The following is a 23,868-nucleotide window of genomic DNA, read 5'->3' as shown; positions in this document are numbered from 1 at the left end:
ATCAGAATCAAAAGAATATGAATCAGTAAATAAATGTTGTAATTGAATGAAAAGCAGCTGAAGCATTATAAATAGTGGGTTCCCTGTTAAGAAAGTTACCTTCTGGGGCTTTTATTTTGAAAAACTAGATGAATCCTTAGTTTCCTGTTAACATACAATGAGAGTTGGGGGCTTTTATTTTGTAAAACAATGCTCATTGGGAGCTTCCTGTTAGAAGTCACTCGTTGGGGCTTTTATTTTGAAAGGATGGGTTAGGGGGAGGCATAACTAGACTATCTGATGTTCACAAGAACAATGTTCATAAGAAAGAGGTATTATAGGCCTCATTGTGAGACTCCTGTTAAGATACAGTTACTCAATAATTCAGAAAATATGAAAGTTATGAATTAGAAAAGTAATAGCGCACCGATCCCAATTGAGCTGCACATTTTGATGTTTGAATGGAGTTTCTAAGTTGAAAAATATGGAAGGAGTAGCGTTTCAAAAAAAGGGTATGGAAAAATAGTAGAAGAACATATATTCCAGCATTCACACCAATTACTCCAATAAAATGTTGCTGCCGGAGTAGAAACCATGCTGTCCTGAAACAAGGCCCTTATCCTGGAGTTCATACCTCTATTAACAGAAAAACAGACTTGTGTATCATGTCTACCACTTTATGCCGTGGACCGTGAACGCAGCATGACGACACTTGACCCGGAAGTGAACGTCAGTTGTCTTCTCTCCCAGCAACAACACAGTTAGCTGTTAGCTGTTAGCTGCTATTCTGCTGATCTCAGAGACTCTTTACTCAAACAAACATCTCCTCACATCATCAACATGGTAGGATGCGACCACCGCCTCCACGTCTGCTTCATAAACATTCATATCTATGCTGTGATGGTTGTGAATAGATGGGGATATTAGAGGGAGTTTGATGACATGCTAACCACGGCTAGCGTCTCTCAGCTGGTCGGGCGTTGTCATGTCAGCAGGTTTAGTTAACGTTAGCTTTCTGCTCTCTGCTCTCTGGTGTTTTGGTGTTTTCATGGTATTAAGTTGCTGTTTTCGTCTCGTGTTGTGATTATCTGAGGGGTTTCAGTCGCTTTAGTAAGCTCAGGGGTCAACCTGAGTCTCTTTAGCTCCTCTCCAGTGGCTCCCTGTGGATTTATAAACATGGAAATGAATGACTCTTTTTGTTTACATTTACATTTTTATTCATCATTGTTGTAGGTCTATGGTAATGATGGAGAATAAGGGCCACATTGAAGAAAATAAAAGTCATAATATTATGAGAATAAAGTCATAATATTATAAAGTAGTAATTTTACGTCTTATTTTCTTTTTTTCTAATAATATGACGTTTTTCTCCTAAATTTATGACTTTTTTCTCATAAAGTTACAACTTTTTTCTCGTTATATTACGACTTTCTTCTCATAAAGTTATGACTTTATTCTGGAAATCTCAGATGTTTTTTCCCTCAATGTGGCCCTAATACTCCATAGTACATTTGCACTTTGGCCCTCACTGCATTAGACTTATATACTATATACTTAGACTATAAACTGTGTTACCTTCATCACAATGCTCAAATGTTTTGCGGCTCAAGACAGATTTCTTTTGTTGTTTTTTTTGCCTAAATTGTTTTGATAGTAAAGGTTGCAGACACCTGAGCTAGCTGTATTAAATGATGCTAACTCTTGTCTCCAGGCTGAAGTAGAGGAAACTCTGAAGAGGATCCAGAGCCAGAACGGAGTGCAGGGGATCATCATCGTCAACTCAGAAGGTAAGATGATATAAAGAAACACCTTATTGTGGGAATGCTGATTCAGATCATATCAAAGTGTTCGGCAGAGTCTCTTCTCTCTGATGACAGTATTGTTTTGGCGATTGGACTCACGTTTTTTTGACTAGTAAGCAGGGATTTGACGGGTAGATTTGTACAAAATCAACTATCTGTTAGTTTAGATGTTGTCTGCACTCCTGACTGTCCCAATCACCATGGCAACCAGTGACACGCACACACACACACACACACACACACACACACACACACACACACACACACACACACACACACACACATCTGCCTGTGTTCTATTTTTTTATATAACACCACCCATTTATGTTTATTTATCTGCCATAACGCCACCCATTTACATCACTAGGGCAGCTATCAGGAATGATTAAACTTAAATCCTAGTTTAAACCTTTCCTACCTTTTTTTCCATTCTATTTTTCCATATTTTTGGCTAACAATTATTTAATTTTATAATTAATCTGCTGATTACTTTTACAGTTGATTGTTTCATATATAAAATGTCAGAAAATAGTGAGAAACCCAACACAAATTTGTAGAGCCCAAGGTGACGTCTTCAGATGTCTTGTTTTGTCTGACCAACAGTCTGAAATATAGTCAGTTGACAATAATATAAAGCAGAGAAAAGCAGCAAATTCTCACATTTGTCAGTTGACTTATAATTTCATCCCTAATTTTGGTAGATTTTGAATACAAGCAACAAAAGACATTTTTTAGTCATCCAGAATTATGAGGACTGCATAAAGAAAGTGACAGCAGTATCGTGCCGCCACTTTAGAAAATCTTTAGTGTGCAACATGGTGACATCATGCCTTTGTCTTTCATAGCTGAATTATTCCACCCTTCGATTAAATCGTTTACACGCTTTGTAGTTACCTCATTAACACAATAACCTGAGTCTGCAGGGTTTGTTATTATCTCGATGCAGAGAAAGACAAGGAAAATACAGAATGAAATTAGACTCGGGACAGATTATAGTTCACTTAATCTGGTTACATGAACATTCTTCGCATATATGTAAATGACCCATTTCCCTCAGGAATACCCATCAAGACGACTCTGGACAACGCCAGCACGGTGCAGTACGCAGGACTGATCCATCAGCTGGTGATGAAGGCCAGGAGCACCATACGAGACATCGACCCCCAGAACGACCTCACCTTCCTCCGGATTCGCTCCAAGAAGAACGAGATCATGATCGCTCCAGGTGAGAGGGGAAAATGTTTTCAATGACTTGCTCTGGGACTCTTCAACATGCAGACAGGGGACTGAACCACTAACCCTATGATTAATGTCTGACTCGCTCTACTTCCCGCACTACACCCGCCCCAAAATTAGAAATAAAAAATCCTCAGAAAGCTACATATATCTGTGAAATCTGCCTTTGGTGGATGAACAAATGCGTTATTTCATAATGACCTTACTCTATTCTGTCCCAACAAGCATGCACAAAGTTATGGTGTTTCTTTAGTGCCAAACACCTGCTTTGTGTTAGTATCTGTCTGTTGCATCTCGGAAAACAAGGAAACACTGTCTGTGGAAGCACAAAGAGGGAAACACCCTCTAAAAACACTGGAACTTCTGAAGATACCAACTTGATCGCAAATTTATCACACATTTTTTTATCCAGTCAAAATGTACCTTAAAGAGAGATTTGTCAGTTTTCAGTACTTGTACATGTAGGATGTGACGGTTGGTTGGTATTTGTCCCGCCCCTCTTCCAATGTGATTGGATGGCTGGATAAAAAGTGACAGTGACGAGCGCAGCGTTTTACCCAAAGTTGAATATTTTTCAACTCACGGCCACCAGAAAATAAAAAACACGCAGCGGTCAGCACAGAATACCTCGTCACGCTGTTGCTGTTTGTAAATGTAAAAATATGGCACTCACATTGCAAAGAATTCAAAAAAGAAAAAACCTGAACATAGCGGTTGTGGCGGTTGCTTGTCATCCCCTGCAGTTGACCTGTCAATAGCGCGGTATTGCAATATTGTGGTTATTGCGACAGCCCTAGTGTCGGCATCAGGTATCATATAGAAAATTTAAAAATGATACCCAGCCTTATTTGCAATTAAGATCCCCAACTGCTTTAGTTTGTGCTGCCACATGCTCAAGTTGTTTTGTACTACTGTATATAGAGCTGAACTATTTTGCCTTTTTCTTCACAGATAAGGACTATTTCTTGATCGTCATTCAGAACCCCTCGGACTGAAAAAGGAGGAGCTGCTGCCCGACTCATTACTCTCTTTGTCTTTCATATTTAAACAGTCAAACATTTTCTTTGTCCCGCTAAAATCAAACAAACCTGTTTACCAGAAGCTTTTTATGCACTTGCTGTACGAGAAAGTAACGACAGGATTTGAAGGTGGATGAAATTGAATCACTGCTCAATGACGAAATGTGTGAACCGTACGCCAGTCAGTCGATCACTCTGCAGGCAAATTTATTTTTTCCATGTTTTAGCATTCCAGTTGGGCCTCCTCTCTTTGCATACTGGACGTTATGTCACTGTGTTTATTTCAGAGGTATTTTAGCATGTGATGAGAAGTGCACACCTGCTAAAATACGTCTGGCTTAAAACTGCACCAGTGCATTCATGTCTGCACAGTGTACAAGAGAGAGACCACAGCACATCTTTAAGTTTGAGGAGGTTTTTCAGTTCCATCTTAATGGAAAACTTGGGATTATTATTTATTATAGTGTTGGCAAAAAATGTTGAAGTACAGTATTTCACTGGTGAGCAGCGAACTACACTACAAAGACTTCTCTGCTCTGCCATGTCAAGTTTCTGATGGTTATTTTTAACAAATTAAGAAATTAAAAAAAGTCAAAATGTTCTTGTGTTGTCATGGATTTTATGTACATTATGCCGGTGTGCTGACTCGACTATGACTTGCCCCAAACTGCATGTGATTATCATAAAGTGGGCATGTCTGTATAGGGGAGACTCGTGGGTACCCATAGAACCCATTTTCATTCACATATCTTGAGGTCAGAGGTCAAGGGACCCCTTTGAAAATGGCCATGCCTGTTTTTCCTCGCCAAAATTTAACGTAAGTTTGCAGCGTTATTTAACCTCCTTCCTCATTCGTTATTATCACGTTAACAACTTTGACAGCCCTAATTTTTACTTGTTTGACACTGGACTGAAATGTATTCATTGAATAGTGATCTAGCAGAGACTTAAAGGGAAAATTCACCACCTTTTATGTGGATGTCAAGGGTGATGTGCAGCGTGAACTTAGCCTATTTTTACTGTTTCTTGAACACAACATTGTATCTTAATTTCAGGTAACTTTCTAAACTTTATTACCAAATAGGTTTCCACATACAAGGAGTTTGCATTGTTAAATATTGCAAAAGTCAAGAAACAAATAGAAAAATTTACTAAAAAAAAAAAAAAATATTATAAAATATGTAGGCTCCTACTATAGCTACTACTATATCTATTGTATAACCAATTCCCATAAAATGAGAAAAACATCACGAGGTATCAAGGTAGTAAAGCAATGTTAAAGGGGACATTTTATGAAAACTCACTTTTTCAGTGCTTGTGCTCATACATTTGAGTTTCTGGAGTACCAACCCACAAACTGAAAAAAGACAACCCAGTCAGTTTTTTGTGGGCTGCCTAGATCAGAAAATGTGATTCAACAAGCCGTTCAGATTTGGCTCCACTTCCTTTGTCACATGCAGGCTCATTAGAATATAACGCCCACAGCTTGAGATCTACCTTTGAAAAGGTGCTCCATATTTTTCTCACAAGCCAATCAGAGCAGACTGGGCTTTTTCAGGAGGGGGTCTTAAAGAGACAGGCGCTAAAACGGAGCGTTTCAGACAGAGGTAGAATACAGGTATATTCAGACAGACAGTGTGTTAAAGCATGTAAACATGTTCTAGTAGAACCCCAAAATACAAGTTTGGTCCTGAAATGAGCATGATATGTCCCCTTTAAGTCCCCCGCTAGCTGTGAAAGAGTGAACAGCATCAGGGTTAAGAGAGTATGAGATTTACAACATAAAAAAACACAGATTTGTAAGTCAGCTTTGTCACTTATTTCATATGAATAAAGAATATTTAAAAGTAACAAAACTGTGCTGAGAGGATAGGACTGTACGAGGAACTCTTTAAAGACTAACAGGTTTTTTTTCTTATTATAATTTTATATTAATGTTATTATTTATCCCAATTCTATATTTTAATTATCATTATTTTCTAATTTTTTTATCATTATTTTGTAATTCAAATTCATATTTTTGTTGATATTGAATTCCTCATTGACCCCATGGCTTTGTGCAAAAATAATAACGTTTTTAACCTGTATTCCCTTTTAAAAATTTCTTCTGATTTTATTAAAAATCAATATGTAGAAAAGTATTAAAGTGGTAACCCCTCCCTTTGCCACAAACTGTGCTTGCACATTTAATGATGGTGACAAGATATTAACATAAAGCATTGTTATTACACCAAATAAGGAAATATTTCATGTTTATATGATATATGGGCTATGCATGTATGCATGTTCGTAAAAAAAAAAGAAGTCATTACTCTCCAGATGAACTGAATTCCAATAACAGAAAAACAAGTACATATTTTAGGATTTGAGAAGAGTAGTACTGCGTAACAGTAATGTCAACACCAATCTATACATTTAAAGGGACTGTTTGTAACTTCTTATACGTATAAATCAATCCGGGTCGGTGACCCATGCACACTCGCGTGTGGCTACGCTGTTCAGACAAGATTCCTTCACAAACTACAAAGAAGCACCAAAACCGCAAAGTTATATCTAGTGAAGCCTTTGGTCTCCAGGGCCGGAGTCTCTGCTGTACTCTGCTCCTCTGCCTGCCTGCCTTCACTAACAGCTTGCTCCACCTCACACGCATGCGTGCACACTACACACTGCAGAAGAGTTAGTTTAGCTCTGAGAATATCTAGTGAATGTACAGTGGACGTTTGTGCAGAAATAAATGCTGCAGCTCCTCCAGACCAACAGAGGTTTCCCGTGTCTTGTGAAGTGACGGGGCTCCGCAGCGAGTTACGTTATCGTCTCCGACCGGGTGCCGGTGTCTTTCCTGTTTCCTCCGGCCGCGGTCGGGAGGCTGAAGTAGGAAAAGCCAACACTAGGATCAGCATTGATTCTTGGAGAGACCTTCGCCTGGTCAGCTAACATTACTGCCAAGCAGGTGAAATATAGAGTAATATTGTGGTTTTAGCTGACGTGTGTCGCCTCACTGTTTTGACGGATGCTCGCTCACATTCAGGTAGCGCGTGCACACGGGCGAGCGCGAGCAACAGGACACTGACTTTCGTTGACTTAACGGCCACAGGTGTCGCTGTTACAACCAATTTTCTGATTCTTACAAACAGTCCCCTTAACCAACTGTGTCACATATCTTATATGAATAAAGAACAAAAATAAAGTAACAAAACTGTTTTTTTTTTCTCTGTACCATTATGCGGAGTACAAATCTGCAATGTTTGCATGAATGTTTATTCAATAAAGATTGAATTAAAAATGTATGGATTATATATTAAGATAAGATAAGATAAGATATTCATTTATTATTCCCACAGTCTGCAGTGCACAGCAGCAAAGGGGATAGTGCAAAAAACAAGAAGCATCAGCTAACACAGTCAAAAAGAGCTGAACAAAGTGTAACAAAATATGAACCATTTAAATAGAAGGAAGTATAAAAATAGGAGCAGTATATACAGTATTGACAATAAACAGACTATTAACAACATTGAACAAGTGGAAAATGATATTGCACAGTGAGAATGAACTAACTAATGTTACTGAGTCTGTCCTGAAGCAGCTCTGACTTTTGACAGTTGTGTTATAATATCAGTAATATGTAATGTGATATATGATGGCAAGTTAAGGGTTTTATAAATAAACAGAAAACAGTACCTGTCACATCTTGCTGTTAGAGAGGCCCAGTTTAATGTAATGTAATGGAACTGAATATAAGGCCTGTGTTAATCCATACAGACACTGCATAGAGTTGAATAGTCACTTCTATTGCTATTGGACATATCCAGTTCTAGTAATCATTGGTCATGAAGTATTCTAGTTTATTTGAGGAACAGAAGCCGTCTCACTGGAGAACAGGCGGAGCAACTCTGCTTTCTGCACCACAGTCTGCTGCTGCTGAATTGAGACTCAAACTTCAGCACAAATTTAAGTTTTGCTAGCTTTATTTATTTTTACACTTTATAAAACTTCAGAGAGATATTGTTTATTTATTTATTAAAATGTTCAGTTAACTTTATAAGAAGCTGGGACCTCCCTGCACTTTCTGTTTTAAGATAATGTTGAAAAGTTCCCTTTTAATTAAACATGTGCTTTAATGCATTTCGATGAAGTTTTGTGTTATTCACATTTTGGACACCAAGATTTAAATTTTTACTGCAAATGTATATCGGTTCAAAATATCGGTTATCGGTCTCCTTGATTACTAATAATCGGTATCAGTCTTAAAACAAAAACATATCGGTCGATCCCTAATACGTATATATATATATATATATATACAGCGGGTAAAATAAGTATTGAACACGTCACCATTTTTCTCAGTAAATATATTTTCAAAGGTGCTATTGACATGAAATTTTCATCAGATGTTGGTAACAACCCGAGTAATCTATACATACAAAGAAACCAAAACAAATAAGTTCAGAAATTAAGTTATGTGTAATAATGTGAAGTGACACAGGGAAAAAGTATTGAACACGCTTACTGATATTTATTTAATAATTTGTACAAAAGCCTTTGTTGGTAATGACAGCTTCAAGACGCCTCCTGTATGGAGAAACTAGTCGTATCATTGCTCAGGTGTGATTTTGGCCCATTCTTCCACACAAACAGTCTTCAGATCTTGAAGGTTCTGTGGGCCTCTTCTATGAACTCTGATCTTCAGTTCTTTACATAGATTTTCAATTGGATTCAAGTCAGGTGATTGGCTGGGCCATTCTTGCAGCTTTATTTTCTTTCTCTAAAAACCAATTGAGAGTTTCCTTGGCTGTGTGTTTGGGATCATTGTCTTGCTGAAATGTCCACCCTCGTTTCATCTTCATCATCCTGGTAGATGGCAGCAGATTTTTTATCAAGAATGTCTCGGTACATTTTTCCATTCATCCTTCCTTCAATTATGTGAAGTTTGCCAGTACCGTATGCTGAAAAGCAGCCCCACACCATGATGTTCCCACCTCCAAACTTCACTGTTGGTATGGTGTTTTTAGGGTGATGTGCAGTGCCATTTGTCCTCCAAACATGGTGTGTATTATGGCATCCAAAGAGTTAAACTTTGCTCTCATCTGACCAGACTATATTCTCCCATTATTTCACAGGCTTGTCCAAATGTTGTACAGCAAACTTTAAACAAGCTTCAACATGCTTTTTCTTCAGCAATGTAGTCTTGCGTGGTGAGCGTGCATACAGGCCATGGCGGTTGAGTGCATTACTTATTGATTTCTTTGAAACAATTGTACCTGCTAATTCCAGGTCTTTCTGAAGCTCTCCGCTGAGGCTGGGGCGATTCGTCGACGTAGTCGACGTAGTCGATTACGTAAATACGTCGATTTACGTAACGTGCGTCGACGCATCGGATGACGTAATGAAAATGCGCTGCGCCCGGTCCGAGCATGGATTCTGATTCCCCCAGAGAGCAAGAAGCGTCAAAAAAACTCTCCCACGTTCATCAAAGGTGTGGGAATACTTCAAACAGAGACCCAACAATCCGGTGCTCTGTAAATTGTGCAGAATGGAGATGGCGTACCACAGCAGTACAAGTGCAATGCACCATCACCTGACAAGAAGGCATCCCGGAGCGCTGCTGAAAAGACAGCAGCAAGACACCGCTGTAAGTCCTGTTTACTTTTTCATCACCCATGCATGATCTATTATGATTGTAAAAGCGCAGCGTGTTTCTGTTAGCAGTAGTCATTTAAAGTTTGTTTTTAAAATGTTTCTTCATCACCACCATGTTAAAAGTATTTTATGGACCACTGTTATAGTAACGTAACGTAACGTTACACCATGCGTCATCTAACGTTGTTATTCGGCCGTTTTATATTTTCTGTTTACTTTAACGCCGATGTACAAGTGAGAAAATGGCTTATAGTAACATTACATATTGTTCTACAGTCTGTGACTGTTAGGCTGTAAATAGTTTCAATTATTTCTCTCTTGCTCCACACTGATGCAAAAGTACATTTGCTAGTGTTTATCTTAACAGCATATTATTACAGTGATGAAATAAATCCATGTCTAAATCATTTTAAGTTTTAAGTTAAGTACTTCAGTAAAAATACTGATTAGGATTATTATTATTATTATTAGCCTAATGTCATAACACAACAGTGCTGTGGAAATTAGACCTGTTTTAAAATGTGCCACTATTATCATTATTCTAATAGCTTTCTGTGTCTCTTTTTCAGGACGAGACAAAGCAGAGTGGAGGACTTTTTCCACAAAAACAACATTGAATTTATTCCTTTAACATGAATTTACAATACAAGCTCTTGTTTTAATTTTATTTTGGAGAAATTGTATGTTGGACTGAAAACAGATTACCGGTAAAGACAGGGATATTTTTTGTTGTGAAATAATGCCATAATAATATTCTTGTTTTATGTATATGTTTATAAGAGAAGATATTTGAATAAAATATTGAAATAATAATAAGTCAAGTTTTTGATATTTATTTATAAAAAAAAATATTTCGAATAATTGATGAATTAGTCGTTAGATTAATCGACTAATCAAAAAAATAATCGTTAAAAAAATAATCGTTAGGTGCAGCCCTACTTTCCACAAGTGGTCCTTGGGTCTTGGACAACTCTTCTGATAATTCTTTTCACTCCTCTGTCTGAAATCTTGTGAGGAGCAACTGGTCATGGCCAGTTTATGGTGAAATTATGTTCTTTCCACATCCGGATTATGGCCCCAACAGTGCTTACTGGAACATTCAGAAGTTTAGAAATGTGCCTGTAACCAATTTCATCAATATGTTTTGCAACAATAAGGTTGCAAAGGTCTTACGAGAGCTCTTTGCTCAGTTCAGTTGGGACTGAACCAGCTGATATTAATTTGCACTGACAAGGGGCCGGATTGCTTTCTAATTACTGATAGATTTCAGCTGTTGTCTTGGCTTTCCATGCCTTTTTGCACCTCCCTTTCTTCATGTGTTCAATACTTTACCCCTGTGTCACTTCACATTATTACACATAAATTAATTTCTGAACTTATTTGTTTTGGTTTCTTTGTATGTATAGATTACTTGGGTTGTTACCAACATCTGGTGAAAATTTCATGTCAGTAACACCTTTGGAAATATATTTACTGAGAAAAATGGTGACATGTTCAATACTTATTTTACACGCTGTATATATATGCAACATATATTTATTATTTTTAACCCCATAATTTATTACATCTTCAACTGTGTAATACTGACTTAACAGTACAATAATTTAGTGCAATAATTCAATAATCTGGTTTACTCTGGTATTAACACTGCATTTATTTATACATACATTTAAACTAACATTCATATTTATTTATACTATTCTTGCATTTTTACACACCTAATGATAGACCCTATTTTTCATCATTATTTGCACTCTTGTTATACTATATACTGTATGTATCTAGAATAGGAGCAAAACATAACTCAATCTCGCCCCGGGGATCAATAAAGTATTTCTGATTCTGATATATATGTTTTATTTCCTTGCTTTAGAGAGGGAAGTTAGTCCCAAAGCTTGCCACTGCATTTATATCCTCCACCTTAAAGGAGGTGCTTCATTTAGCTGTGAGTGTGACTACAAACAGAGATCTGGAGGGTGTAGGGTCCAGATTGGAACTGGGCCTTTGGTTTGGGAGCAGGGCCACGCCTCAACCACCCACCTACCTGGTCATCCCATTCTGTCCTGTTTGTTGCTCACTGCGTTAAGAGTTCTCATTGAGAACGAGTCGTGTTAAAGTGAACTAGAAACGAGTATATCAACAGTAAAAACATGTCTAAAAATATCTCTTCTAAATAAAATTCATCAAGAAAAGTCTATATGTGGTTTTGTCCATGCGGGCTGCTGCTCCTCCAGCTTTCTTATGTTTGGAAAATGTCACCTGAACTGGTTGTTGCATCAAATAGAGAATTGTACATATATTTTTGGATGATTACATATATTGTATAAATTGTTAACATTTCACGTAATTAAACATTGATTTTAATGTTTTGAATAATTTGGAATAATCTGGACTACAATTTAAAATACAGTTTGTTGGTGAACAATGATTGGCTGCTCAAACATGCAGTTATTGATTAACTGATTATTTTTTCTTTATTTGGATCTCATCAACTTCTACAAAGTCTTTGCTGGTCTTCATGGCTCCACACACACAAGTCAAAATAATCAAAATGAACAACAATTCACAGTAAAATGACACAGTATCGATAAAAAAAGAAAAGTGTAAACGAACCAAACAGAAAGATCAGAGATACTGAGTGAAATTATTTAACAAAAAGCAAAACCCTCTTTCTTTCTCTCTTATTGTTTCTAAATGTAGCACTTGAAGCAGTTTAACATATTTAATTAAGATGATGTACTTGCATAATTATTGCAATTTTTGGGTTGTATCCATATGGTTGAATGCACTTATTGTAAGTCACTTTGGATAAAAGTGTCAGCTAAATGAATGTAATGTAATTTAATAAAGGTCGACAACAGAAACAAAAAGCAGATTGTTAAACTAAATAATAAAAATAAAATAAAACCATAATAAAACAATACCTGAAACAAAAATAAACATATCTTTGGAATAATGAGTCAGCAGGAGGACAGGTGCAGCTTAAATTCAGAGAGTTTTCCCCTTAAGAAATAAACATCATTAATATAAATATGATCATGCTCTTTATCTTTAACTGCTCTGTTCCACTGTCACACAGACCTTCAGTGGTAATATATTCAGTTTATCTCTACTGTTAATGTATGGAAACAGCTTCTCAGTGAAAGTGTGTGTGAAGGTGTGTATGTGTGTGTTAGTGTCAGGATCAGAGAACGACAGCTTTCCTCTGTTCCAGTCCAGATTCACTCTGATCCTCTGGAGCTTCTTCTGGAAACTGAGACCAGTGGGTGGATCTGATAGTGACCGTGCTGAGTATTTACCTTCAGAGAACCGTATTCTCCATAATCCAGACTGTGTGAATCCCTTCCTCTGGACATACTCTGCTAACACACCCAGAGCCCAGAATGTACTGTCTCCAACCTCGACATCCCAGCTGTGAGTCCCAGAGTTAAAGCCCTCAGAGCCCAGGACAGACAAGAGTTTATCAAACCTCTCTGGATTATCAGGAAGCTGCTGTTTCTCTCCTCGTCTCACACTGGTCAGATCTTCAGACAGGATGAGTTTTGGTTGAGCAGTGTTTGGATCCAGAATCAGAGGAGTGTAGGAGACCATCTCCTTCATCTTGTTCCAGATGTTGAAGGTCAGGTTGCCCAGGTGTTTGGCCTCGTCTATCAGAGCTCCTGAGAGCAGCTGTGGATCCTCCAGCAGGGGGCGCTGCTGGACTCTTTCCACTGCAGCCTTGTAGTTGTGCAGGAATGAGACGTCTTCAGCTCTCAGCTCCTCCTCTGTGGCTCTGAGTGTGTCTGAAAGAGCTGCTATCTCTCTGCTCAGAGCCTCCATCTTCTCCTTCATCATCTGACTCTTCTGCTCCTCTTCCTCCCTCAGAGCAGAGATCCTGGCCTCCTCTTCCTCTTCTAGAAACTGGTGAAGCTTCTTAAACTGCTCCTTAATCTTCCTCTCTGTGCGTCGGGCCTGGACCTTCATGTGTTTTGCTGTTTGATCAGACTTCACTTTAACTTGTTTAAAAACCTTTAACTTCTCCTTTAAGGGCTCCAGAGTTTCCTGAAGTTTCTTCTTGTGTTGTCTTGCAGCTTCATCGATGGGTCTGAATCTGTGGTTGGTGTGTTTTTCTGAATCTCTGCAAACGAGACACACTGGCTGCTGATGGTCCAGACAGAAGAGTCTGAGTTTCTCAGAGTGCAGACTGCAGAGAGCCTCTGAAGCTCTCTGATCTCTCTCCAGTAAGAAGGCCTCACACAGGTTCTTTAACACCCGGTTACAAGGTGGTTCTGCCTTTGAAGATCTCCTCTTACAAATTGGACACTCACGTGTTGGTTTCTCTCTCCACCAGTTCTTCAGACAGTCTTTACAGAAGCTGTGGCTACATGACAGGAGAACAGGATGTCTAAAGACATCATGACAGACCGGACAGCAGAGATCCTCCTCTGATCTTGAAGCCATTTAGTCTCTGAGTGAAGCTGAAAACACAGCAGACAGAAAGTACAATCAGTCATGGCTCCCCTCCCTCCTCTACTAGCTTCACTGACATTTACTTTCACTTTGAGTCGTGTTTTTAGTCAAACTGACCTTCAGTGTGTGGAGCGTCAGCAGGTTGAAGCAGCAGTGTTGTAGTTTTCCACTTTTCTCTCCTGTAGATGAACTCACTCAGATGAAGTTGTTAGTTTGTTCTGAAGGTGAATCTGATCGTCTGGTTTTCAGTCTGTGTGACTCTCTTTAGTGAGGAAGAATAACAAACTGTTTCCTGGTTCATCTGGTTTCTCAGGTGAGTCTGAAGAGGGTGGAGCTTTAGTCACACCTCCTCTGCTGAATGTTGCTGCACACAGAGGTGTGACTCATCTAAAGTCCTGATTCATTGCAGGACATGTAGACTGATAGTGTGCAGCAGGATGTTGCAACATTTATGTTTATGAGAGGAATTGCTTCCAAACAGATCATCGCCTGAATCAGAAGGATGGATCTACAGTTCTGGATCCATGGTGAGTTGATTATTTGGTTTAATCGAAGGTAGAGAAAAACATATTTCTAAAATGTTCCATAGTCCCCCTTTCTTATATTCATGGCACCCCTTAATGAAGTTAACAAATTAACTTAGGCCCAATTCCAAACCCCTACACCCTCTCCTTAACCACTTCCACTTCGTTCAGGTGGAGGGTCCGCCATATGAAGTGCCACCCCAAACCAATTAGCGGGGAGTGGAAGTGGGTTATAAAACCCTCCAATAGTAAGTCTACATGGATGACGACTTAACCAGCTGCTCTTACTGACTAAGTGCAACGCTGTTTTTTGTCCTTCATGGAACATGCTCCAATGTAAGTTCCATGTGACTACCGTTACAAACATTTACTCTTAAACTGCTCCAACTAAGACACATTTAATTTATTTTACTTTATTGTCATACAGACGTTATCAACTTCAAGTAAATATTGTATTTAGGATCAAATATATCTTTGTCTAGTCTAGAAAATGGTAGACATGTTCATTTGATTATAAAGTGTTGTATATTTATACATGTGTATATACTGTATATATATATATATATATATTAGGGATCGACCGATTATTGGCCTTGGCGATATTATCGGCCGATATTCAGCATTTTGCCGATTATCGGTATCGGCATTTTTTTTAACCGATAAAATGAATTCATTTATAAATGCGCTACTTTGGCTCTGATCAGCCTCCTCTCTGTGTCAGCCTGCTGTCAGCGCTCTCCACTGTGCAGTCTGGCTCAATGTCCCGCCCACAGCACTATCTGATTGGTTACACACAATGAGCACTAACCAATCAACACTGAGGGTTACCGTGCCTCAGACGTGCAGACCAAGACAGACAGACAGACGGAGCCGCTCCGGTGAGCGGAACCGTGACCTTTCGGTAACACGGAAGATATTGTTGTGTAAGTTCCAATAAACATCCCAATCCTTTATGCTGAAGTTGCAGAAACACCACGATCTTATGATCTATTTATATGCTAACAAGCATGTCTAGTTTACCAGTTACACAGTGGAACTGAAACTTGCTTTAGCTGCCGATTTGCAAACGTAACATTCCTCACCCGTATGAGTCGTTGTTTTTACGTGAACGTTTACATGAAAAACGTGAGATGATGTGGAGCGTCGTAGAGCTTGAATGCGATAGCGAGTGTCAATACGTTCATTCGTTGATCCATAATTTAGCCATCTGACTAGCAAAACATCTGATCAGCTGGTCCTCTCAGTCTCAACCAGGACTAACGTTACTAACTAAGATAAGATAAGATAAGATAAGATAAGATATTCATTTATTAGTCCCAAAGTGGGGAAATGTGCAGTGCACAGCAGCAAAGGGGATAGTGCAAAAAACAAGATGCATCAGCTAACACAGTAAAAAAGAGCTAAACAAAGTGTAACAAAATATGAACCATTTAAATAGAAGGAAGTATAAAAATAGGAGCAGTATATACAGTATTGAATCAATGAATGAATGAATGAATGAATGAAAGACTTTATTTCGAACATATAATAAATAAAAACAGATACAAAATAATAACAAACAAAACAAGAGTTATAGTGTCCGAAAAGGAGTAGGTAGAAGAAAAACTTATATTACCCTACCCCTTTCTCACTTCTCCTCTATTAACTCATATATCATAGAATGATAATATAATATAATATAAAAACTATCCCAGATTTATTTACATCCCAAGTTGAATATACTGTATGAACAGCATCCCAAGTTTATTTACAACCCACAATTACATCCGGAGTTAAAAAGTATATAACCAACCTTTAACACAACTCTTCCTCAACCATATACCTCCAAAAAATATCTTTCTTGTATAGCTTTTTAAATTGATTTATATTTGTGCTCCCTTTCAACCCATCACCCAAACCATTCCACAAATCCACCCCACAGACTGAAATACACATAGTCTTCTTTTTTGTACGAACACAATGCTTTTTAAAATAACATTTTCCTCTTAAATATGTAGGGGATTTACAAATGGAACAGGTTTGGTTATTAGCTAATTAATAAATAATATTCATAGAATTATTATTATTAGTAAGAATTATCAATAAACATTAATAATGAACGGGGCACCACCCTGGAATCAGGGACCAATAACCAAAACGTTAATCCAGTCTCATAAGGGGATTGTTCACTCCAAATGCCAGTATTTAATCACTACTTTACATTTAGGAGATGAACGGTGAAGGGTGAATCCGAGCACTAACTCTCATAACCAGCTGTTACTACAATATAAATGCACAATAAACACAGACAACTGCTATTTAAAATAAGACCATTTATTTAAATATAGTGATCTCAATCAACAATAAACACTCTAACAACATTAATCTAAATCAATAGTTATTACAGCAGTAATTACTAATTAACAACACTTTTAATAAACAAATGGATGTTCTACAACGCAGCTCTAAGCACTAAACTAGAATTAAACAAAACACAAAGCGAGAGAAGGTGTGTGTGTGTGTGTGTGTGTGTGTGTGTGAAAGAGAGGAGGTGTGTGTGTGTGTGTGTGTGTGTGTGTGTGAAAGAGAGGAGGTGTGTGTGTGAGAGAGAGGTGTGTGTGTGAAAGAGAGGAGGTGTGTGTGTGAGAGAGAGGTGTGTGTGTGTGAGAGAGGAGGTGTGTGTGTGTGTGTGTGTGTGTGAGAGAGAGAGGAGGTGTGTGTGAGAGAGAGGAGGAGGAGCAAAAGGGAAAGCTCGAGGTGGCGTCACCACGTAAGTGGTTATGTCACGTGAGGGAGGAGTTGCTCGAACGTTACAGACCACGCACAAACGGGATGTGAAGTCCCACGTGATCGGTAAGGTGGGAACGTGTGTGAGCCTATGTGAGGAAGCGTGTCTATGTGTGTGTGTGTGTGTGTGTGTGTGGGAGGAGCAAGAGAAACCCCGAGGCGGCGTCACCACGTAAGTGGTTACGTCACGTGAGGGAGGAGTTCCTCTGGTGGCGGAAGCGCCACGGAAATTACCGACTACGCACGAACGGGAGGTGAGTCCCACGCGGTCGGTAAATGAGAATTTACCGACCGCACTGCCGCGTGAGAGATGTAATAGCCGGATTATTATTACTCAGGAGCTCGGCAGGCAAACTCACGTTTGTCAGCCGTGCGCTGGTCTTTTAATAATAAACTACAGCTACAGATATTCACGTTTTGGCAGAAGCTAACACAAGGAGCACACAGTAATCAAACAGTCAGCAACAGTAAACAAAGCAAAATAAACAAGCAAAGCAAGTAAAATAAACAAGCAAAGCAAAGCAAAGCAAGTAAAGTAAACAAAGCAAACAGACGGACTCGGCGGTCCGTACGTTCAGTATAAATCAACAATAGTTATTAACTTATTGGAATATACAATTTCACTAGTCTCTGCCCAGACACAAGCCTCTTACTTGAATCGCTTCTTTGGAGCGATAGTGGAGTATATCGTCGTTAATTGGTCCGGCGGCGTCGCGCAGGCTCGGACAATAACCGGCCGTTATGATGCTCGTCAGCTGATGAACGGCGTGGGCTGGATCTCCGTGTGGCAGCGGAGGGGAAAGCAGCCAGAAATGAAGGAGACGGCGGTGCGCTCGTTTCCTTTTGTGAAGAACGGGGTCCTCGGCTTCCTTGGTGAAGACGGGCTGTTTCTTCCTTCTGCAGGGATGATATCAAAGTCTGATGGACACAACAATAGCTTAACTCGTCCAGCGAGGTCAGGAACTGTGGCTCGGTCTTATGATGAACGCGGCAGCGTTGGGTACCTCCTGTAGCAACGTGAAGTGGAAAGGGGCTGATTCTTCAGGTTGGCGTGCTTTTATCTCCTGTGAGATTGTGGGCGTTTCACCGGAAAGACCCCACATTTCCTGTTAGCCTCATCCAATGGGAGCCCTTGTTTGGATTCAAAATGAAATCTAGCACCTAGGTGACAGATTTCAAGAGGCTGGCAGTTAGGGTCCCTGCTGTTATCAGGCTTCTGATTTCCCATATAGGCCCCAAGGCTCTTTGTCTTGTGAGGTCCCTACAATTATAACCCCCCTCCCTGTCACAAAACATTTTTTGAATATTGCCCGGAAGTGAATTATGTCTTGCTTTAAACATAATTATTGCGGTTTTAAATTTGACCAAATCCATAAATTTCAATGCATGTGACTTCAAAAACAGTGTGTTCGTGTGTTCCCTATATCCCACATTATTTACTATCCTGATTGCTCTCTTCTGTAGTATACATAATGGTTGTAAGTTGCTTTTATAAGTGTTACCCCAAACTTCTACACAGTAATTCAGATATGGTGATACAAGTGAAGAATACAGAATGTGCAGTGATTTATGGTCCAGTATGTGTCTTGTTTTCCCTAAGACTGCTATGCTCTTTGCCAGCTTTGTTCTTACATAATTTATCTGAGGTTTCCAGCAGATTTTGTGGTCCAGTATTACACCCAGAAATGTATTTACATATACTCTTTCAATAGTCACATCATCTATTATCATTTGTACTTGTATGTCTATTTTTTGGTTTCCAAATAACATAAATTTAGTTTTGTCCAAATTTAATGACAATTTATTTCTGTCAAACCACCGTTGCAATTTTCTGATTTCTGATGTGGCCACCTCCAAAAGCTGCTGCAGATTTTCCCCAGAACAAAAAATATTTGTGTCATCTGCAAATAAAACTAAATTCAGTGTCCTTGATACCCTACCTATGTCATGTATATACATAATAAACAGTTTTGGACCCAATACTGATCCCTGCGGGACCCCACAAGTAATACCTGAGCATGTTGATTTGTAGTCCCCTATTTGCACGTACTGCTGCCTGTTTCCTATATAACTTCTCAACCAGTTCAGCACTACCCCTCTTATACCATACCTTTCCATTTTATTGAATAATATATCATGATCAATGGTGTCAAATGCTTTTTTTAAATCTATAAATACTCCTACCACATACTTCTTGTGATCAATACAACTGGTTATTTCTTCTGTTAGCTCCATTAATGCCATTGCTGTTGATCTGTTTGCTCTGAACCCGTATTGACTGTCTGTCAGTAAAGCGTGCTTTTCAATGAAGTTATCTAATCTTCCAATGAACAGTTTCTCCAATATTTTAGAGAACTGGCAAAGTAAAGATACAGGCCTGTAATTAGTGAAATGATGTTTGTCCCCAGCTTTATATAGTGGAATAACTTTTGCAGTTTTCATTTTATGTGGAAATGTGCCAGTTGTGTATGATAAGTTACAGATGTAGGTTAGGGGGTTTGCAATACTGTCAATGACTTTCTTGACTAGCGTCATATCGATTCCATTCCATAGATGTTTTATTCTTGCACTTGTTAACTATGTCTATGATTTATTTTCTGTCTATAGCTTTGAGATAAATTGAGTTTGAATTTCTTGCAATGTTGCTTTCAACAACCTCCCCATCCTTTGGAGACGTGTCGTTGATTTTTCCTGCCAACTTTGGTCCCACATTTACAAAAAATTCATTAAACCCATTAACCACATCATTCATATCATTTAAAGACCTATCATTATCAATAAAATATTCAGGGTAACTTGAGCTAGTCGAACGGTTTCTAATAATACTGTTTAATATATTCCATATGCCTTTGATATTGTTTTTGTTATTTTCTAGTAATTTGGTATAATATTCCTTCTTGCATATCCTCATAATATTAGTTAATTTATTTTTGTATTTCTTATATTTATGTTCTGCCTCTTTAGTTTTACATTTTATGAATTGTCTATATAGAGTATTCTTTTTTTTACAGGCATTTTGCAGTCCCTTTGTGATCCATGGTCTGTTTGTATTATTATGCCTAGCGTTATCTTGTTTTATTGGACAGTTTTTTGTCATATAATGACTTAAATATATTTAGAAATGTTTCATATGCTGCATCAACATCATTTCCTTCATAGAGGGTTTTCCAGTTTTGTGAGAGCAATTCGGTTCTGAATGCATTTATGGATTCTTCTGTTCTCAATCTCCTATATTTGATTTTATGGTCCTCCTTCTCTTTTCCACAATCACAGTCATGGATCACAAAAACTGGCAAATGGTCACTGATGTCATTCATCAGCAGCCCGCTCACTAAGCTACTTTCCATGTAATTTGTAAATGTATTGTCGATTAGAGTGGCACAGTGCGCTGTTATTCTGCTTGGTTTGGTGATCAGTGGATATAAACTCATACTATACATTGTGTTAATAAATTCGTCTGTCATTTTGTGTTTGTTAGGATTTAGCAGGTCTATATTGAAGTCCCCACAAATGAATGTAACCTTCTGATTAGTTTTGGCAAATATTCTCTCCATACTGTCTTTAAAAGTTTCAATGCAGGCTCCTGGTGCTCTGTATACACAACTGACCATCACATTTCTTTGGTTTTCCATGCAGATCTCTACAGTGATGCATTCCATCACATCATCAATAGTGGTTGACATGTTTTCTAAAATCTTATATTTCAGACTATTTTTCACGTACAGGGCCACACCCCCTCCTTTTTTGCTCTTCCTGTTCATGTAATTGAATTCATATCCTTTCAACTCGAAATCTGCTTTTTTCTCAGAATTGAGCCAGGTTTCAGATATTGCAATGACATTGAATGGTTTTGTGAATTGACCTAAGTATTCTTTGATGTTTTGGTGATTAGCATATAAGCTTCTACTGTTAAAGTGAATAATTGACATTCCTTGAGCTGACTTCACATTGCTGTTATACTGTTCATCGGTGTAGTAGCAACATGTGTTGTTTAGATGGTTAAAAAAAATATTTTCAGGATCAATATCTTCCAGTTCCAGTTCATGCATATTGTGTTCAGATAATGTTCAGTGAATGTTATGTAATTCCACAAGAACCCATTTTCCACAGACAGGTATGATTACCTTGTTGTGTTGTTCTGGTGTCACTGGTATTTGTCCAATTCTTCAATTTCTCTAATAACCAGAACTCTGGCCTCCTCTGGTGACCCGTTCAGTTTGATGATCACTTTACAGTTTGCAGTCCACGTTGATTGAATTTTCCTCTGCTTTCTTAGAAAGCGTGCCTTTCTGGCAATGTCTGCATTTTTCTTTGTAAGATGTTCATTCACATAAACGTCGGGCCCCTTTAGCTTCCCTCCTTGTCTAAGCAGCGTATTTTTGTGCTTTCTGTTGGTAAACCGGATTATTAAGGCCGGTTTGTCGCTCTTGTTCCTCCGGGGGAGAGGGTGGCGTGACTCGATGTCGGTGTTGTTGATGGAGATGCCTTTGTTGTTGAAGAAGGCCGTCACCTGTTGTTCGAGGGACTCCTGGTCGGGCTCGGTGAGCCCCCCGCCGTCCGCTGGTGTCACCGCCCGGGCGTATGACCGTGGCCTGGTCTCCAACCCGCTAACGATCACATCGTTTATGCGGGAGTACTGCTCCAGGTCCGCCACCCGGCACTCTAAGAGGGTTATCCGCTTGTCCTTCTCGGCATGTTGTCTCTTCAGCTCCTTAATTTCCCCCATCAAGTCCATTATTAGTTTTTGCTGTTTAGACACAGTTGCAATTTCTCCAGACATAAAATTCAGCACCTTCTTTATCTCTTCGATTTCCTCGTCCGAGATTGCACTGCTTTGTTTGGTTGTCTTTGGTGGCATGTTGTTGTTTTGTTTGTTGCTAATAGTTCACTATGTTCGTTTTTTTCACTTGGCCTTGGTCCAAAAGAAAAGTTCCTCCGTCCACATGAATCCAACGCTGTATTGACAATAAACAGACTATTAACAAAATTGAACAAGTGGAAAATGATATTGCACAGTGAGAATGAACTAACTAATGTTACTGAGTCTGTCCTGAAGCAGCTCTGACTTTTGACAGTTGTGTTATAATATCAGTAATATGTAATGTGATATATGATGGCAAGTTAAGGGCTTTATAAATAGACAGAAACCAGTACCTGTCACATCTTGCTGTTAGAGAGGCCCAGTTTAATGTAATGTAATGGAACTGAATATAAGGCCTGTGTTAATCCATACAGACACTGCATAGAGTTGAATAGTCACTTCTATTGCTATTGGACATATCCAGTTCTAGTAATCATTGGTCATGAAGTATTCCAGTTTATTTGAGGAACAGAAGCCGTCTCACTGGAGAACAGGCTGAGCAACTCTGCTTTCTGCACCACAGTCTGCTGCTGCTGAATTGAGACTCAAACTTCAGCACAACTTTAAGTTTTGCTAGTTTTATTTATTTTTACACTTTATAAAACTTCAGAGAGATATTGTTTATTTATTTATTAAAATGTTCAGTTAACTTTATAAGAACCTGGGACCTCCCTGCACTTTTAGTTTTAAGATAATGTTGAAAAGTTCCCTTTTAATTAAACATATGCTTTAATGCATTTCAATGAAGTTTTGTGTTATTTACATTTTTGACACCAAGATTTAAATTTTTACTGCAAAATATCGGTTATCGGTCTCCTTGATTACTAATAATCGTTATCAGTCCTAAAAAAAAACATATTGGTCGATCATTAATATGTATATATTTATGTACATATATCAGTGGCGGCTGGTGGATTTTTTTTTGGGTAGGGCCAATCAATTTCAACAAACATCCTAGTACGATTCAATGCAAAAAAAGGTATCAAAAACGCATTACTACTTTGCAGTTACATTTTTATCATTTATTCCAACACTGACATAAGGACATCTTATTCATACAATTCAGTATGTTAATATAACATACGACAGATCATTTATAAAGGAAATGGGCTGTGAGAGAAGAGAAGTGGAGAGAAGCGAGAGACGAGAAGACAAGATCACGCGAGAACTGACATGAGCCCTGACGAGAACAGAGAGAGACACACGTGAACGTGCGCGCGCACACCATGGGCCAAATCAGTTTGGCCCTCCCGGAAGTCTTTTTTACGGCGCTGATTGGATGAATTGTATGTCATTCATGCTTGTAATCATATATCTTTAATCAGTGATTGGCTGTACTGCTTATTAGACCCGCCTTCCTTGGGCCAAATCCATTTGGCCCCAGAAAGTGCACGTGCAGCAGAGCAGCTGAGAGGTGCACTAGCAGAGAGTTCAAGGAGGAAAGCAGATATTTGGCGCAGTTATCCTATTTTACAAATATTACGGGTATATTCCATAGGTCAAAAACACACATATTGACAATTTTTAGAATTTTTAGAATTTTTATAATTAATATAAATGGTGGCTCAAGGTGGGTGGGGCCAGGCCCCGTGGCC

The 23,868-nt window shown here is 38.7% G+C and overlaps 3 protein-coding genes across 4 annotated transcripts in view; 2 read left to right on the top strand and 1 right to left on the bottom strand.

Moving 5' to 3' along the window:
- LOC141768833 (zinc-binding protein A33-like) overlaps positions 1-23,868 on the top strand; it is a 275,021-nt gene that overhangs the window by 36,569 nt on the left and 214,584 nt on the right. The gene's annotated exons all lie outside the window — the stretch shown is intronic.
- On the top strand, positions 686-4,637 carry LOC141768501 (dynein light chain roadblock-type 1). The gene is made up of 4 exons (XM_074636831.1): positions 686-822; positions 1,691-1,766; positions 2,839-3,006; positions 3,969-4,637. Exons 1-4 carry the CDS (start codon positions 820-822, stop codon positions 4,010-4,012), a joined length of 291 nt encoding a protein of 96 aa, XP_074492932.1. The 5' UTR covers positions 686-819; the 3' UTR covers positions 4,013-4,637.
- On the bottom strand, positions 12,548-14,437 carry LOC141768492 (nuclear factor 7, brain-like). Its single transcript, XM_074636824.1, has 2 exons — positions 14,240-14,437; positions 12,548-14,130 (listed from the first exon to the last, which is right to left on the bottom strand). The coding sequence occupies exon 2, from the start codon at positions 14,111-14,113 to the stop codon at positions 12,725-12,727; it is 1,389 nt and encodes a 462-aa protein (XP_074492925.1). The 5' UTR covers positions 14,114-14,130; positions 14,240-14,437; the 3' UTR covers positions 12,548-12,724.

The sequence above is a fragment of the Sebastes fasciatus genome, chromosome 1, assembly GCF_043250625.1.
Source record: "Sebastes fasciatus isolate fSebFas1 chromosome 1, fSebFas1.pri, whole genome shotgun sequence".
In the NCBI taxonomy this organism is placed as follows: Eukaryota; Metazoa; Chordata; class Actinopteri; order Perciformes; family Sebastidae; genus Sebastes; species Sebastes fasciatus.
Note: the sequence above shows the minus strand (reverse complement) of the source record. Positions and strands in the feature narration are given on the sequence as shown.